The following is an 18,525-nucleotide window of genomic DNA, read 5'->3' as shown; positions in this document are numbered from 1 at the left end:
GACTAACTCAAACCCTTGTATTAATAAGTTATGTTGTGCTTGTAGACTGCTGTCCTCCAATAAAGCAGTTTGCCGTTCCAATTTGATTCCAATTCTCCAGTTCACATGGGGTATGAATGACGTGACCATTTATTTTTTCCTCAAAACGGGACATCTACTAATTTTTAGTCCCACCCCCAATCCCGCTCTAGCCTCACCCCAGCCCCGCCCCCAATTTCTTCCATTCATTTTTCATGTACATATTTCCTTCCTTCCTTTCTTTCTGTCTTTCTCTCTCCCTGCCCGTCCCGCCAAGCCACCGCTGCCAAACTCCCCCAACTTTTTCTTACTTTCTCTCTCTCTCCCTGCCTGCCTCCCTCCCCCACACCACTGCCACTGATTTCTCCCTGCTTCCTCACCGCCGCAGCAATAGGGCCAGGCCAGGTGCATGCAGCGAATGCACAACGGCTGGCCCACAAGCCTTCCCCCGATGTCAATTCTGACGTCAGAGAGGAAGTTCCAGGCCAGCCAAACTGAATCTCAAATACTGTCTGCAGTTCTGGTCACAGCATCCCAAAAAAGATATAGCGGAATCAGGAAAAGTACACTTCCCCCTCTCTATTCGCAGTTTTGACACTCACGGTTTCACATATTCATGATTTTTTTTGGGGGGGGGGAACCCCCTCCATAGTTTCGGATGTTCCTGCCTCCCTCCAGCCTTCCTCCCGGCATCCTGGCCTTACCTGGTGGTTTAGTGGGCTTTAAGGCCAGGAGCAATCTTCCTACGCTACTGCCCCGTGTAGATCGCCATTAGGAAATGGCTGCTGTAAGCACCCGTCGTAGTCTCGAGAGACTATGGGAACTCATGGCAGTCATTTCCTATTGGCGATCTGCACGGGGCAAGAGCGTAGGAAGATTGCTCCTGCCCTGAAAGCTTGCTAGACCACCAGGTAAGGCCAGGATGCCGGGGGGGGGGGGAGGCGGGGGGGGGGTCAGAGCCGGATGAGAAATTATTCGCACTTTTTCTAAATTCGCAGTCTGGCTCTGCCCCTATCCTCCGTGAATACTGTACTGAGAAGTGTACAGAGAAGGGTGACAAAAATGATAAAGGGAATGGGACTACTCTATGAGGAAAGGCTAAAGCGGCTAGGGTTCTTCAACTTGAAGATGAGATGACTGAGGGGAGATACTGTATAATAGAGATCTATAAAATACTGAGCGGCGTGGAACGGGTAGACGTGAATCACCTTTTTACCCTTTCCACAAATACTAGGACTAGGGGATCTACAATGAAGCTACTAAGTAGTAAATTTTAAACAAACTGGAGAACATATTTCTTCACGCAATGTGCAATTAAACTCTAGAATTTGTTACAGTCCATAAGGCATTATGGGGAACCACAAGTACAAGGGGGCACTCGGAGAAATTAAAAGGGGACAGGTTTAGAACAAACGCCAGGAAGTTCTTTTTCACCCAGAGGGTGGTGGATACATGGAATGCGCTTCCGGAGGCTGTGATAGGCCGGAGCACGTAGCACAGTTACTTACCGTAACAGGTGTTATCCAGGGACAGCAGGCATATATTCTCACATGTGGGTGACGTCATCTACGGAGCCCCGGCGCGGACAGCTTTTCAAGCAAACTTGATTGAAGTTTCAAGTTTGCACACTGCACCACGCATGTGCATGCCTTCTCGCCCACTAGAGGGCGCATCCCACCTCGTGGTCCTCAGTTCCATAACTAGCAAGGAAGCCATCCCCGGGGAGGCGGGCGGGTTGTGAGAATATATGCCTGCTGTCCCTGGATAACACCTGTTACGGTAAGTAACTGTGCTTTATCCCAGGACAAGCAGGCATGATATTCTCACATGTGGGTGACCTCCAAGCTAACCAAAACAGGGCAGGTGGGAGGATGGCAATTTAGGAAAACAGATTTTGCAATACTGACTGGCCAAACCGGCCGTCACTCCTGGATAGAGTGTCCAGACAGTAATGAGAGGTGAATGTATGAACCGAAGACCAAGTGGCAGCCTTACATATTTCCTCCATCGGAGTGGATCGGAGAAAGGCTATCGAAGCTGCCATTGCTCGGACCTTGTGCCCCGTGACTCGACCCGGGGGAGGAAGGCCAGCCTGAGCGTAGCAAAAGGAAATGCAAGCGGCCAACCAGTTAGACAGAGTGCGCTTGGAAACTGGATGCCCTAATCGATTGGGATCGAAGGACAAAAACAATTGAGGAACCTTCCGATGAGACCTGGTGCGTTGAAGATAATATGCCAACGCCCTCTTACAGTCAAGCGTGTGAAGCGCCGTCTCGCCCGGATGGGCGTGGGGCTTCGGGAAGAACACAGGAAGGACAATGGACTGATTGAGGTGGAAGTCAGAAACAACTTTAGGTAAAAACTTAGGATGGGTGCGGAGAACCACCTTGTCGTGATGAAAGACAGTGAAAGGAGGGTCCGCAACCAAGGCTTGCAACTCCCCAATCCGCCTGGCGGAGGTGAGGGCAATCAGAAACACCGCCTTCCAACTCAGAAATTTCAAGAGGGACTTGTTGAGTGGCTCAAAAGGGGGTTTCATCAGTTGAGCCAGAACTACATTCAAGTTCCACACGACAGACGGAGGCTTAAGTGGGGGGCAAACCCTGATTAACCCTTTCATGAAGCGTGTCACCAAGGGGTGGAGTGACAGAGGGCGTCCCTCCAGAGGTTGGTGGAAAGCAGAAATCGCACTGAGATGAACCCGCACCGAAGTGGTTTTCAAGCCGGAGCGTGACAAATGAAATAAATATTCTAAAACCGAGGATACCGGAACTGACACCGGATCCAGGTGAAAAGACGAACACCAGGTGGAAAACCTGGTCCATTTCTGCGCATAGCAAAGCCTCGTCGAGATCTTGCGGGAGGCTTCCAACACCTCCTTCACCGATTGAGACAGGTCCGGAGGAGTCAGGGAACAAGAAACCAGGCTGTCAGGTGCAATGACTGCAGATTGGGATGTAACATGGATCCTTGACTCTGAGACAGCAGAGAAGGAGAGACAGGCAGGGGAAGAGGCTCCCTGGCACTGAGCTGGAGCAGCAGGGAGAACCAGTGCTGACGCGGCCACCGAGGTGCTATGAGAATCATCGTGGCCGTGGACGATTTTAGGTGTACCAACGTTCGCATGATCAGAGGGAACGGGGGGAATGCATACAGGAACCTCCCTTCCCAGTCGAGTAGGAAGGCATCCGCTTCCAGACGGTCCTGCGAGTACATCCGAGAACAATATAGTGGTAGTTTGTGTGTCTCCGGAGAGGCAAACAGATCCACCTGTGGCGTTCCCCAGCGAGCGAAAACCTCGCGTAGAACTGCTGAGTGTAGGGTCCACTCGTGCGGTTGCAGAAGTCGACTGAGTTTGTCCGCCAGGCAATTCCGTTCTCCTTGGATGTAGACCGCCCGGAGGAAGATGTTCCGGGAGGCCGCCCACTCCCAGAGGCGAAGAGCTTCGGAGCAGAGGGGCCATGACCCCGTTCCTCCCTGCTTGTTCACATAATACATTGCCACCTGATTGTCCGTGCGGACGAGGACCACCTGGTCCTGCAATATGTGAACGAAGGCTCGAAGTGCTAGGAAGATGGCCCGCAGCTCTAGCACGTTGATATGACACTGACGGTCTTCTGCCGACCAGAGGCCCTGCGTGCGAAGACCGTCGAGATGGGCTCCCCACGCGTACTCGGAGGAGTCCGTGGTCAGGACCTTGTGAAAAGGCGGAGTGCGGAACAGTAGCCCCATGGACAGATTTGAAGAGTCTGTCCACCAACGCAGCGATTTCCGCAAAAGCGGAGTCACCGAAATGAGGCGAGACACCGGGTCGCACTCCTGACGCCACTGGGACGCGAGGGTCCACTGAGGGATCCTCAGGTGTAGTCTCGCAAACGGCGTGACATGTACCGTCGAGGCCATATGGCCCAGCAGCATCATCATGTGCTTGGCCGACACCCTCGATAGTTGAGAGACCTGGCGGCTCATCCTTACCAAGGCTTCCAACCGCTGGGTCGGCAGGTAGGAGCGCAGGCGCACCGTGTCCAGCACCGCACCTATGAATTGAAGAGACTGAGATGGCCTCAACTGAGACTTTGGAAAGTTTATCTCGAACCCGAGAGTTTGCAGGAAGGCAATAGACTGTCGGGTCGCTGAGATAACCCCCTCCCTGGTCGGGGCTTTGATGAGCCAATCGTCCAGGTAAGGGAACACATGGAGTCCACGTGACCTGAGGGCTGCTGCAACCACCACCATGCACTTCGTGAATACTCGTGGGGACGCGGCCAGGCCGAAGGGCAGTACTCTGTACTGGAGGTGGAGGTCCCCCACCTGGAATCGTAAGAATCTTCGACAGGCGGGGTGCACCGGAACATGGGTGTATGCTTCCTTCAGGTCGAGGGAGCACATCCAGTCCCCTTCCTCCAAGAGGGGATACAGAACCGGGAGAGATAGCATTCGAAACTTCTCCCGGGCCAGGAATTTGTTGAGCTTCCTGAGGTCCAGTATGGGGCGCAGGTCCCCGGTCTTTTTTGGGACCAAAAAGTAGCGGGAGTAAAACCCCGTACCCCACTGGTCCTTGGGGACCGGCTCGACCGCCCGAAGCTTCAAGAGGGCTTTGGCTTCGGTTATAAGGGTCGGTAGCTGCGAACGGTTGCAGGGGACTAAACTTGGGGGACTGTCCGGCGGCGAGGACACAAAGTTGAGCGAGTAGCCCTCGGAGACGATCCGGAGCACCCAAGCGTCTGAGGTAATCCCGGTCCATGCCTCCCGGAAGGACCGAAGACGGCCCCCAATAGGAAGGGGTTCCTGTGAAAGTGCGGAGGGGAACCCGCCCCGTCCGCTCAGCCCGTCAAAAGGAAGGCGCTGGCTTAGAAGGGCCCTGCGCCGGGGCTTGGGTTTGTCCCCCTCTGCCTCGCTGAGACGGACGTCTCGGAGGCGGTCTCGAGAAAGCCGGGGTCGACTTCTGAGGGTATCGGCGCGGCGGAGGCCGAAAGGGTTTCTGCGGCGGGGGCCTAGGTTTGGGGCGGACCAGGGATGCTAGAGAGCGCTCCTGTTCCGACAAGCGCTTGGTCGCCGCGTCCAATGACTCGTCGAATAACTCGGACCCCACACAAGGCAAGTCTGCCAGGCGTTCCTGCAGGTTTGGGTCCATGTCGAGGGTGCGAAGCCAGGCCAAGCGGCGCATGGCCACCGCGAGGGCCGACACCCTCGAAACCAGCTCAAAGGTGTCGTACACTGCATGGAATAGGTACAACCGCAATTGAGACAGGTTGGACATAAACTTATCGAATCCTGCTCTTTGGGAGTCCGGTAACGAGTTTCGATATTGAGGAAGGTCCTTCACCATACCACGCAAATAGGAGGAAAAGGTGAAGGCGTAATTTAGAACCCTGGTGGCCATCAGGGAATTTGAATAGAGGCGACGGCCAAACTTGTCCAGGGTCCGCCCCTCCCTGCCTGGTGGAACCGCCGCAGAAACCCGTGAGGGCTGTGATTTTTTAAGAGCAGACTCCACCAGAAGAGACTGGTGTGAGAGCTGCGCCTTATCGAACCCTTTAGGGGGAATCGTCCTATACTTCGATTCCATTTTTGAAGGCACAGACGTGACTGTAAGAGGGTTTGACAAGTTCTTCAGCCAGGTTTGCAGAAGGACACTGTTGAGAGGGAGTCTAGGCACCTCCCTAGGAAGAGTGGGGAGGTCCTGTTCCTCCAAAAATTCTTTGGAATATCGAGAGCCTACCATCAGGTCAATCCCCAGGGCTTGGGCCATGTCCTGAACGAAGGATGAAAATGAGGACGGCCTAGCCTGGGGAGAGGGGGTTCTCGACCGCCCCACCGAGGAGAGGGGGGAGGCCTCATGGGAATAATGAGGATCCCTAACCGATCCCGAATCCCAGGATCCCCTCTCGAGGGCCCTCGAGGGGGAAGGGGAAGTTATCCTCCTCGCAGAACCCTTAGGTGAGGACCCCGGGGTTCGTGGGACACTCTCTCCCGTTTCCTCGGCGAGGCGGCCCGGGAAGACTTCCCATGGGGTGAGCGGAGGAGCCTCGGGTTGTCGAGGCGCAACTCCGACACCTGCAGCGCCTCGCCCCCGAACGACGAGGAACGGTCGCGCCGAGGCGAGCCTCGGGGCCGCTTAGACTTCCTCGATCGACGCCCCGTCCGAGGTCGCGTCGAGGGCGAGGCGTGTCTGGAAGACCCGGAGGAAGAGGAGGAAAGACGGCGCACTCTGCGCAACTTTTCTTTGGGCCTTACACTCCGCTCAGGGGGTTCCCCCGAGGTCGAGGTCCGGGGCGGGGCCGAGACCGAGGTGAACGGGGCCACAGTACCCGAGACCGAGGTCGCCGAGGCCGGGGCTCCCGAGGGAGCCGAGGCCGGGGCCTCCGAGACCGAGGGCGCCCAGGCCGAGGTCGAGGCCGCCGGAACCGCAGCACGCTGCAACACTTCCAGGGCTCCCGACAGCTCCGATGAGATCAGAGCTCGGAGGAGATCCTGGAAGGCCGGAATCCCCACGAAGGTGGGGAGTTCCGAGTCCGGGGCACACTCCCTGGAGGGCGACCTCGGTCTCGAGTATTCCCTCGGGGTGTGCGGAGTCGAGGTCCGATGCGGGGCCGGGGTCGACCCACCCGCCTTGGCCTGACTCGAGGATGGCTTCTTTGCTGAAGGGGATGGAACAGAGGACTTACCCGAAGCTTGCTTCACTGACGACGCCTTCGAGGAAGAGGGCCGAGGCGAGGCCGAGGCCCCCGAGGACGCCGAGGCCGAGGTCAAGGCCGGGGCCGAGGCCGAGGCCGACGTCGAGGCCTTAGGCGGCGCGTCGACGGCGAACAATTCGGCCATTCTTGCCTTACGGCGACGGAGGGCCCTGTTTTGGAAGGTAGCACAGCGATCACACGAGTCTGTCGGATGTTCAGGCCCAAGACAGACAATGCACCACCGGTGAGGGTCAGTGATGGAAAGCAACCTCTCACACCGGCTGCACTTTTTGAATCCCGTAACAGGACGGGACATCCACGAAGAAAAAGAAGAAGGCCGGGAACGTACCGACGTCCCGCGGCCACGGATTCCGGGAGCCCCCGGAGTCCGAGGAAAAACGAAAGACTTTTTTTTTTTTTTTTTTTTAAAAGGAACCGAAAAGAAAAACAGCACCGCGAACTAATTCGAAGGGAAAACAAACTAAACGCGGCAGCTAGAAGGCAAAAACACTGGAGCTCAGATCCACAGGGCTTTCTTGCTCCGCGGAAAAATTTGAACTGAGGACCACGAGGTGGGATGCGCCCTCTAGTGGGCGAGAAGGCATGCACATGCGTGGTGCAGTGTGCAAACTTGAAACTTCAATCAAGTTTGCTTGAAAAGCTGTCCGCGCCGGGGCTCCGTAGATGACGTCACCCACATGTGAGAATATCATGCCTGCTTGTCCTGGGATAATACAAGGCTTCAAAGAAGGTTTGGATAGGTTCCTAGATGATAAAGGAATTGAGGGGTACAGATAGGAGTAGAGGTAGGTCATAGGGATAGTCAGAGACCACTGCTCAGGCAATGGGCCTGATGGGCTGCCGCGGGAGCGGACCGCTGGGCGAGATGGACCTCTGGTCTGCCTCAGCGGAGGCAACTTCTTATGTTCTTAAGATGGGAAAATTTATTGCTCATTTCAAGGATAAGCAGCATAAAAATCTTTTTACTCTTTTGGGATCTTGCCAGATAATTGTGACCTAGATTGGCCACTGCTGGAAACAGGATATGGGCTTGACGGACCTTTGGTCTGTCCCAGTATGGCAACGCTTATGTTAAGAACATACTATTACTATTTATTATTTCTAAAGCGCTACGAGACATAACACCTAAATCCTTTTTCTGGGCGGTGACTCCTAGTGTAGAGTCTTGCAACACGTATTTATAGTTTGGGTTCCTCTTTCACTTTGTATTTGCTCACAATAAACGCCATCTGCCAATGGGATGCCCAGTCTCCCAGTCTCATAAGATCCTTTTGCGATTTAACAACTTTGAACAACTTTGTGTCATCAGCAAATTTAACTCCTCATTAGTTATTCCTATCTCTAGATCATTTATACAGTAAATATGTTAAAAAGCAGCAGCACCAGCACAGATCCCTGGGGAACCCCACTAGCTTGTGGTGTAGAAAGGGGGAGCATGGGGGGTGCCAACTTGGTGGAGGTGCTGGCATCTCTCCTTTCCACCTCCGGTCCTTCCTTGCCCCTCCCCCGCCATGCACCTTCCCCCCTGTGCCTCTAACTCTTTGCCAGCGCAAGCAACAGCTCCAACCTGCTGCTCGCACCAGCCTTGGCACTCTCTTTTAAGTCACTTCCTGATCGTGGAACCAGGAAGTGACATCAGAGGGAGAGCCGAGGCCGGCATGGGCAGCGGGTTGGAAATGCTGCTTGTGCTGGCGAAATTAAAGAGGTATGGGGAAAGGAAGGTGTGTGTGTGCACATGGTGGGGAGCAGGGACGGAGTGGGGGTGGAGAAGAGGGTGTGGGGTGCCACTGCTACGGGTGCCTCCCATCCTCACTACGTCCCTGCCACAAGCTAACCTTTTCCATTGAGAATATTGATCATTTAACCCTACTCTCTCTTTTCTATCTTTTAACCAGTTCTTAATCCACAATGGGACATTATTTATTCATTTTTATAGCTTGTCCTCCCCAGGAGCCCAGAACGGGTTACAAGGATATATACACAAAGTTTTCAGGAACAGAGTCAATAACATGCTACAGGATCAAAACACAAAGCTACAGAATCAATAACTTACAACTTATAGAGAATGTGACTAAGAACACATGCTTTGCAGAATCTAAGAAAATAAATCATAGTGTCACGAAGAACTGGTTAGCAGGCACAGGTGTTCCGAGTTGATGGACAGATCAAGAACATATGCTCAGCTGCATGAAGGAGAATTGGTATTGGCACATATTCTTGTCCAAGTGTATAGGGGGAGGGAATAGGACTTGTATGAGGGGGTACTGAAAAGTTCTCAGCCCAATCAACCAACTTCCTAAATGCTGAGCATTATTTTGCTACTGTAGTTGAAAAGAGCGTTACATGACAATTTGTAGAAACAAAATTCTATATTTTGACATTATTTCAGATCATTAATTGAACCATATCCACATCATTCCCTTCTTGGTTGGACTAAGAACTTTTCAGCACCTCCTCGTATACTGCTTTTTTCGTGATTCAAAGAAGTTTATGTATATAAAGGTACTTATTTTGTACCTGGGGCAATGGAGGATTAATTGACTTGCCCCAGGGTCACAAGGAGCAGCCCTGTGATTTGATCCCACTAAGCCACTCTTCAGCTTGGCCACTCCTTGTCAGTAAAATAAGAATGACCAACATAGTGAATAAAAGCAAGGAAAAAAGTGAAATTGAAGGTGGTGGGTGGATAGTAGGGAACAGTTATATGCATTTGATGTTTGTAAAAGATCCTATTGTACGAGTAGACCTGAGCCTTTAGCCTGCCACTTTATGAGCCAGTGGATTTCCTCTGATACAGGATTAGATGAGAAGGTAAGCTTTCTACCCAGCTTAATAGGTCACTAGCAACCACTGGAAAGTGGTGGGGAAGCAACAGAAAATGACCTACCTGAATGTCTCCTTGACCATAATGGCTGAGATGGCCTCGCTGGAAAAAGAAGTGGAAAATATATTAGGGAGATGCTTTGATAGGATGGACTGCTGACCTTGAGGGTCAGTTGCATTAAACAATTTTATCCAAGTCAGATGTTTTACAAGACCCAACACTTCATTGCAGTCACAGTAGTTTTTCAACTATAATATACATCACAAAATCACTGCACTTTATGGGCTCCTTTTACAAAGGCGCGTTAGGGCCTTAACATATGGAATTGTGCGTGCTAAAATGCCACACCCGCTAACCGCTACCGCCTCCTCTTGAGCAGGTAGTTTTTCGGCTAGCGCGTGCTAATCCGGTGTGTGCGCTAAAAACACTAGCGCACCTTCGTAAAAGGAGCCCTATATACTAATTTTATACTCCATTTTCAGAAGTGCATTGAAAATGTAATTATATACCAGTAGTGGAATTAATATTTTTTTAAATGCACACGATCACTATACTAAAAAAAAAATTAAAAAAAAAAAAAGTCTGCAGCTGATTTTTAAAACACCAATTTAGCATGCCTCTCTGATTCAAAATCTGCTATAAGCAAATGTTTTCCTGAGCAGATCTGGTTTTTCTTGTACAGTGCTATCATATACAGTACCTTAAAATAATACATAAAGTATAATAGAAGATGTCTTTCTCAGCTCAGCTTCTCTTCCTCTTCAAAACAATGGGGTTGTTGATGCAGAGATGCCAAGTTACCTAATTCCAGCTGGAGACTCTTTGGCCTGTCCTTATTTTGAACTTACATCCCACTGCAATGTGAGTTTTGTAGTATCTGATCCTGCCCACTGCAATCAGTGCAGCAGGTCCCACAATGCACCAGGATGAGGAGGTCAGAAATCCAGAACTGTCTCAAAACCTCCAGCCTGCAATTGGTTAACTTGGCATCTCTGGGGATGCGGCTGGTGGGGAAAGTGTAGGAGTTGGTGTTACAAACTGCTGAACTGCCCACTGTACTTGCAAATGAAGGCTCAGGGGATTGAAGGCCCAGGAGAGGGTCCCCAGTCCCTAAATCTAACCCTCTAGAACTGCTCTACACCCCACAAACTTCCCCTGAAACTGCCAAAAAATCATCCCTCCCAAACCACCCTCTTACAACTTCTTTACCTAAAAACAGAGAAATTTCATTTTCTTTTTTAATTTTTATTGTGAAGCCTTCTTAATGGTTGCTATGCACACTGCCAAACTATATCTGTTGCCATGGGCAGGGCCAGATTAAGGCACTGGCAAAGCAAAAGTTTGGGCAGGTCCTCTTAGATGGGTTCAGTTCTCAGGAGTATAAGAATGACAACTGTCTGGGATTTTTCTGTATTCATGAGATTATTATTATTTTTTTTTTCTGTTAATGTTCAGAAACTAAAAGGATGTTTCAGAGTTTAAAACCGCTCCAACCTCCCTCCCCCTGCCTCCATGTAAGTGAGCCTTCCCTGCCTGCTTCCAGCCAACTAGCAGTAGACACTGTGGATAGGATCTAACCAATAAGATGGCATTGCAAGTGGCAATAGTGGAAGACTAGTCACAGGAATTGTGGGTAGGAACCAACCAATGGGAAGGCTGTGGGGGGCAGAACATTGAATAATTATAGGCTTCTCTAGTCACAGGTGTGCTGGGGAAAATTCATGTGCAGATGAAGGTTCTTTGTAGAATGGGAGGAGGAAGGGTGGGAGAGGAAAAAAAAAATTACTCCTGCCCCCCCAAAGAAAATTTCCCAAATATATTTTTACAGAGAACCATTTCTAATAACTGCAGCATACAGACATTGAACTGAGCATTGCAAGGTGTACAAGTACCAGGCTGGAAAGCATGCCACGGGTCAGGGGTCTCAAAGTCCCTCCTTGAGGGCCGCAATCCAGTCGGGTTTTCAGGATTTCCCCAATGAATATGCATGAGATCTATGTGCATGCACTGCTTTCAGTGCATAGTCATTGGGGAAATCCTGAAAACCCGACTGGATTGCGGCCCTCAAGGAGGGACTTTGAGATCCATGCCCCAGGGGAAGTTTGAGCCATGGAGCTCTTCAGCTGGTGGAGTTTGGACGGTTTCACAGTCATAAGCGTGTGAGACAAACGCGCGCTGACATTTGAGAGCGGACAATTGAGCGCAAGACTTCAGCATGCCGCTCTAAAAGCTTATTTTAAAGGGCTCCGACGGGGGTGGGGGGAACCCCCACACACACACACTTTATTTAATAGTGTTGGTGCTGCATTTAGGGGGTTGTAACCCCCCATTATACAGAAAACTTAACTTTTTCCCCCCAAAATAGGTACACAGCAGCGCAAACAGTATTAAGTAAAGTGGGGGGCTCCCCTCACTCCCCCCCCCCCATTGGAGCCCTTTAAAATAAGCTTTTAGAGCAGTGCGCTGAAGTCTTGCGTTCAATTGTCCGCTTTGAAATGTCGGCGCGCTTTTGTCCCGTCACCAGTTTGGACATCTCCACCAGCAAAGGTATTACAATTAATTTGGTTTCTAGTAGCATTAGGGCATGGTCATTAAAAAAATATTTATGCGGCAGCACGATTGCCTCCATGCTCATTCTCCACCACTGATACGACCCATCTAAAAAAAAGACCAATCCACACCTTTAACACGCACAGATGGCAAAACTAAATCAAAATGCTTTAGCCAGCGCATCACGTTAGTCCATGTTTGCTTTGTTAGGTGCACATTAGTGTCCAACATAACTTAGTAAAAGTGCCCCATAGATTGTAACCTCCCCCTCCCTCCTGGGACAGGAAAATCCATACTGTACCTTAATGTAACTTTCTTTGAACTATTGAAAAGGTGGAGGAGTAGCCTAATGGTTAGTGCAGTGGGCTGAGAACCAGAGGAACTGGGCAAATCACTTAACCATCCATTGCTCCAGGTACAATAAATTATGAGAATAGTAAGGACAGAAAATACTTGAATAGCATATGTAAATGACTTTGGTTGTACTATAGAAAGGCATAGCAAGTTCCTTTACCAAACATTCCTAAATCTGTCATCAGAAGATTAAAAAAAGGCAAATTTCAGACATAAGGGGGAGTGGGATTTTGTTATTATACCTGTGGTTTTCATGTCTTTTTAAAAAATTATATTTATGGATCACAATGAGCAAAATCCACATTTGCAAATATCTGGATTTTGGGTGGGGTTTAGAATTAGGCAATGATTTTTGTGATTTGGAATCCTATTGCATCATCTCCATAAAGATAGAGCTCGGCACGGTTTACAGGTAATTCAATAAATGAGGGAAGGACATAATAAGAAATTAGAGGTTATGAAGAGGATAGCTAGCTTTACATTTTAAATAGATAGCTTTATGTTTTGGAGAAAAGCCAGGTTTCCAGATGCTTTCGGAATAATTGGAATGAGCCTAGGTTCCGCAGCAGAGCAGGGAGGTCATTCCAAAGCTCAGTGAATTTGAAGAAAAGGGATTTCCCTAATTTACCTGCATACATGACGCCTTTTAACGAGGGGAAAGATAGTTTGAGTTTATAGAAACATAGAAGATGACGGCAGAAAAGGGCTATAGCCCATCAAGTCTGCCCACTCTACTGACCCACCCCATTAAGTCTGAGTGCTGATAACCTAGTTCCTTAGCTCGACCCTCGTAGGGATCCCACGTGGATGTCCCATTTATTCTTAAAGTCGAGCATGCTGGTGGCCTGGATCACCTGCACCGGAAGTTTGTTCCAGTGATCTACCACCCTTTCTGTGAAGAAGTACTTCCTGGTGTCACCACTAAATTTCCCTCCTCTGAGTTTGAGCAGGTGCCCCCTTGTGACCGAGGGTCCCTTGGGAACGAATATGTCGTTTTCCACCTCGACACGACCTGTGACGTACTTAAATGTCTCAATCATGTCACCCCTTTCCCTGCGCTCCTCTAGAGTATAGAGCTGCAATTTGCCCAGTCTTTCTTCGTATGAGAGACCCTTGAGTCCGGAGACCATTCTAGTGGCCATCCGCTGGACCGACTCGGCTCGAAGCACATCTTTACGGTACTGTGGCCTCCAGAACTGCACACAGTATTCCAGATGAGGTCTCACTATGGTTCTGTAAAGTGGCATTATGACTTCAGGTTTGCGGCTGACAAAGCTTCTCTTGATACATCCCATCATTTGCCTTGCCTTGGATGAGGCCTTCTCTACTTGTTTGGCAGCCTTCATGTCTGCACTGATGATTACTCCCAAGTCCCGTTCTTCTGAAGTCTTAGTTAGTGCTTCTCCATTCAAGGTGTATGTTCCGCATTGATTTCTGCTGCCGAGATGCATGACCTTACACTTCTTAGCGTTGAAGCCCAGCTGCCATGTCGAGGACCAGTTTTCCAACATGATCAGATCCTGCGTCATACTATCCTTGAGATTGCTTTCACTTACTATATTATACAGTTTGACGTAGTCGGCGAACAGTGCTACTTTACCTTGAAGCCCCCGGGTTAAGTCCCTTATGAATATGTTGAAAAGGGATGGTCCCAGGACTGATCCCTGCGGCACTCCGCTAGTCACCTCCGATGTCTCAGAGAGGGTGCCGTTGACCACCACCCTCTGAAGTCTTCCACTCAGCCAATCATTGACCCATGCAGTTAGTTTCTCACCTAACCCCATCAATTTCATCTTGTTTAATAGTCTACGGTGCGGGACACTGTCAAAAGCTTTACTGAAATCCAAGTACACTATGTCCAGAGACTCTCCCGAGTCTAGCTTTCCTGTCACCCAGTCAAAGAAGCTAATAAGATTGGATTGGCATGACCTGCCCCTAGTGAATCCATGTTGACAGGGATCCCTCAGATTTCCCTCATCCAATATCGTGTCTAATTTACCTTTAAGTAGAGTTTCCATGAGTTTACACACTATCGATGTGAAACTCACTGGCCTGTAATTTGCAGCCTCTGCTCTGCAACCTTTTTTGTGCAGAGGAACAACGTTGGCTGTTTTCCAGTCCAGGGGGACTCTCCCCGTACCTAGGGAGAGATTGAAGAGCATGGCTAATGGTTTCGCCAGAACATCGCATAGCTCTCTGAGCACTCTTGGGTTCAAATTGTCCAGTCCCATGGCTTTGTTCACCTTGAGTCTTGACAGTTCTCTGTAAACATCAGCTGGTGTGATCTCAAAATTCTGAAACGGGTCTTCCATGCTTTGCTTTGCTTTGCTTCCAGCCGTGGCCCATGCCCTGGTGCCTCGCAGGTAAAGACTGAACAGAAGTAATCATTCAGTAGTTTGGCCTTATCTGTTTCCACATAATTTCCTTCTGGCGTTCTAAGGCGTACTATCCCGTTTGCGTTCTTTTTCCTGTCGCTAATGTACCTGAAGAAGGATTTGTCCCCTTTCTTAATGTTCTTCGCTAGAGTTTCTTCCATTCGAAGTTTGGCCTCCCTGACTGCTGTTTTGACCGCTGCAGACTTTGTCCTGTATTCAATGTTTGCTTCTTTTTCCCCGGTGCGTTTGTATGAGAGAAATGCTCTTTTCTTATCTTTGACGAGGTGCGAGACCTCATCAGTGAACCATTGGGGTTTCTTTTTTCTTTGCTGTTTGGTTACCGATTTTATGTAGCGGTTAGTTGCCTCATGAAGGGTCGATTTCAAGGTTGACCACATAGCTTCCACATTATCAGTTACTTCTTGAATCTGCAGCGTCTGATGGACGAAATCTCCCATGCGTGTGAAGTCAGTGCCCCGGAAATTGAGTACCCTTGTTTTTGTTTGTGATCTAGGGAAGCCTTTCTTAAAGTTCTTAATGTTATGGTCACTGGTGGCTAGCGTTTCTCCCACCAAGACCTCCGAGACGCTTTCCCCGTTCGTAAGTACCAGGTCCAGGATGGCCTGGGCCCTAGTGGGCTCTAGTACCATTTGTTTGAGCCTTACTCCCTTTATGGACGTTAATATCCTCCTGCTATCACAAGTTGTCATAGGCGGATCTGGTAGTGTCGGGTCTCGAAGAATTCCAGGATAGTGGGATTAGGGGAGGAAGAATGCCATGTAGGATCTTGAAAATTAGGCAGGTACATTTAAAGTAAATCCTAGAAATCACCGGAAGCCAGTGAAGCCTCTGAAGTCTTTGAAGATTTTTCTTAGTTAGACTTAGATGGAATTACAATAGTCCAGTCTAGAAAGAATGATTGATTATACAAGGACAGCAAAATGTTGTTGGCGGAAGCAGGATCGCACTTTCCTCAACATGTGAAGACTAAAAAAACATTTTTTTTTACCAGAGAGTTGAGATGATCATTAAAGGAAAGTGTAGAGTCAATAATGATGCCCAAAACTTTGCTTGAGAATTTGATCTGCAGTGTGGGACCAGAAGGTCCTCTATATACATATCCACTCCCCATTTTTAGAAAATTTAATTGCTTCTAAAGATGGCGACTGAACATTACTCAGCTGTCCCAGCTGTTTTCATAATTTTAGAGGCTACTGTGCGAGGGCTGATTGAAAAGTAATGAAACTGACTCTTTTTTTCTTTCCAAGAAGTAGGGTTATCATATGGCTCAATGGAAGTAACATCCAGATGTCTCAATCCATCCTCCTTTTTTTTTGTATGGAGTCATATGGTAACCCTACCAAGGCGCAGACTTGACAACACTGTGCTGGTTCTTGTGAAACACATACATCGTCCTTTCTTTTCCTGCGGTTGGACTGCCATAGTCTTTATTAGCACAGTTTAGTAAAAAAGACCCCTAAGTTTGTATCTGAGGCTTGTCCAAGGCCATGAGGGGTGTTAGTGGTATTTGAACCCTTGCTTCCCTGGTCCTCAGTCTGCTGCTCTAACCACTAGGCTACATATGTGCATTGACAGAGCAAAGAGATAATTCCAGAAAACATTTGGAACAAATTAATGTTTGATCTGGAGTAAATCTGACAACCCAGTGCTAATAAATCAAGAGACATCTTACACTTATTGTATGCTACCTACTCCTACTGAATTTCTGTCCAACAGAGGGGTAGAAAGAGACTGCAACCCTGCCCAAGGTGGGAAAAACAGTGACACTAGAACTGTAACGACCAAACCCAATTGACCAGGAATCCAGCCAGCCAGCGAACAGACAACTGGCCACCCAAGCACTGTAAGAAATTAGGATGCAGACACCCTCCTCCTCCCCCCCCCACCGCCGCCAACTTTGCAGGAGTTCCTCCCTTTCCACCCACAAGCTAATAAATTCCAAATCTTTCTGCCTATGCCATGAACCACAGCAGCGCTGCAAACAATGGCGTCTTTGCCTTTATCAGCAGGAACAGAAGAGTTAAAACATACAGCTTCTGAATCCCTGCATCACAAACCAAGTGAAACACACAGACATAGAGGCCGAGAAAAGAAGATGAGGAAGCATCTCTAAAACAGCTTTCCAACTTACCCCTGAAAGGCTGTACCGAACTTCACTGACCCTCTCTTTAAAAACTTTCAGCTGCTCCAAGCCCAGTGTGTGAGTCAGAGCTGGGCTGAACGCAGAACCCAGATTAAGGGAGAGCTCTTTCAAGCACTTCCAGAAGAGAATAAATATCACCCACTGCTTTAATCTATCCACTTCTTGGACAAGAATTACTGGCCTTTCACAAACATAGGTTTAACCCCATACAGGACTGAACATGCTTAAGATTTTTAGGTAACTGGGGGATGGTGCAGATCTCACAGCGACTCCCTCCAGCTGGGTTTTCATACCTGTTTTACTTGTTACACAGTTTATTCATCACTAAAAGAGCTCAGACCACAAAGGTATCTGCTCCCATGGATTCGATCCAGAAATAACCTCCCAGCCCAGCACAGAGAGAGAGAACACAACAGTCTAGACTAGAATGACAAGGTGACAGAATTTCTCACCGTCCCCGTGGATAACTGTGGGAAACCATCCCCATGTCATTCTTTAAAGAGAGAGGGAAGAATCAGAGTATGAATGGACACAACCATTGACCCTCAAGCCTTGCATTGAAGAATGCTGGTGTAGAAGGACTGAGATTGAGATAGACACTAAAGAATGACACAGGATAGCTTCCCGCGGTTATCCACGGGGTTGGGGATGATGACAAATTCTGTCACCGTGTAATTTTCTACAGATACCAACTGCCTACAACAAAAAGGAACAACTGGTTCTAGTCTGGCAAAGTGGTGTCTACAGTCCTCGAGCGTACATAGCACTGTGCAAATGCACGAGACCAATCCAGTACCACAGAGCTTATGGTATATTAGTGACAAAAACAAGAGACTAATTTGGCCTCTGCTCCTCTACCAAGATAACCCTATTCCAAGTTGACTCTGTTACTTCAGTTCAATTCATGCTAAACTGACAGTTTTTGCTTTGAATTCCAGGATGTTCCCATTTTAGGGAAAAAGAGGTGAAAAAATGAACAGCAGTTTACCAAAATGTCAACTCTTTTTTTTTTTTTTCTTCTTCTTTCAAAAAGCAGTGCAAACTGTTAGGTTAGTGCAGTGGTCTCAAACTCGCGGCCCGCCAGGTACTATTTTGAGGCCCTTGGTATTATAAAGAACTAGTCTTTAAGCCCGTTACATTAACGGGTGCTAGAATATATGTCTGTCTGTCTTCAGCACACACCTCCCCCCCCAAATGTCTCTCCATGGCCCTCTTCTGTCTTTCCCCCCCAGAGCAAAGCTGTCTGTCCCCAGCACACCTCCCCCCAAAGCAGCCCCCTTTCCCTATCTCTCCATGGCCCCTTCTGTCTCCCCCCAGCACACCCCTCCCCCCAAAGCAGCCCCCTTTCCCTCTCCCGCTGACTCTCTCTCTGGCCCCCTTTCTCTGTCTGTCTTTCTGTCCCTCTCCCTGCCCCTGTGTCTTTCTTTCTTTCTGTAATTTTTCCCCAGTTCCCTGTGCAGCAGCATTTCCATCCCACTTCCCTATGCAGCAGCAACAGCATTTCCCTCCTATCCCCCCCTTTCCCTTCTCTTACCTGCTCCA

General features: G+C 49.1%; 1 protein-coding gene across 6 annotated transcripts in view; it reads right to left on the bottom strand.

Annotated features, from left to right (window-relative positions):
* Nucleotides 1-18,525, bottom strand: part of SLC25A18 (solute carrier family 25 member 18) — a 109,513-nt gene that overhangs the window by 68,386 nt on the left and 22,602 nt on the right. For 5 of the 6 annotated variants that reach the window (XM_033952747.1, XM_033952750.1, XM_033952749.1 and 2 more), the window contains exon 2: nucleotides 9,604-9,642. In XM_033952747.1, coding sequence (XP_033808638.1) covers nucleotides 9,604-9,642 — 39 coding nt within the window. Of the gene's footprint in view, nucleotides 1-9,603; nucleotides 9,643-16,971; nucleotides 17,125-18,525 lie in introns of those variants that run through there. The other variant, XM_033952748.1, reaches the window with a different exon arrangement.

Source organism: Geotrypetes seraphini, chromosome 7 (assembly GCF_902459505.1).
Source record: "Geotrypetes seraphini chromosome 7, aGeoSer1.1, whole genome shotgun sequence".
Taxonomy (NCBI): Eukaryota; Metazoa; Chordata; class Amphibia; order Gymnophiona; family Dermophiidae; genus Geotrypetes; species Geotrypetes seraphini.
Note: the sequence above shows the minus strand (reverse complement) of the source record. Positions and strands in the feature narration are given on the sequence as shown.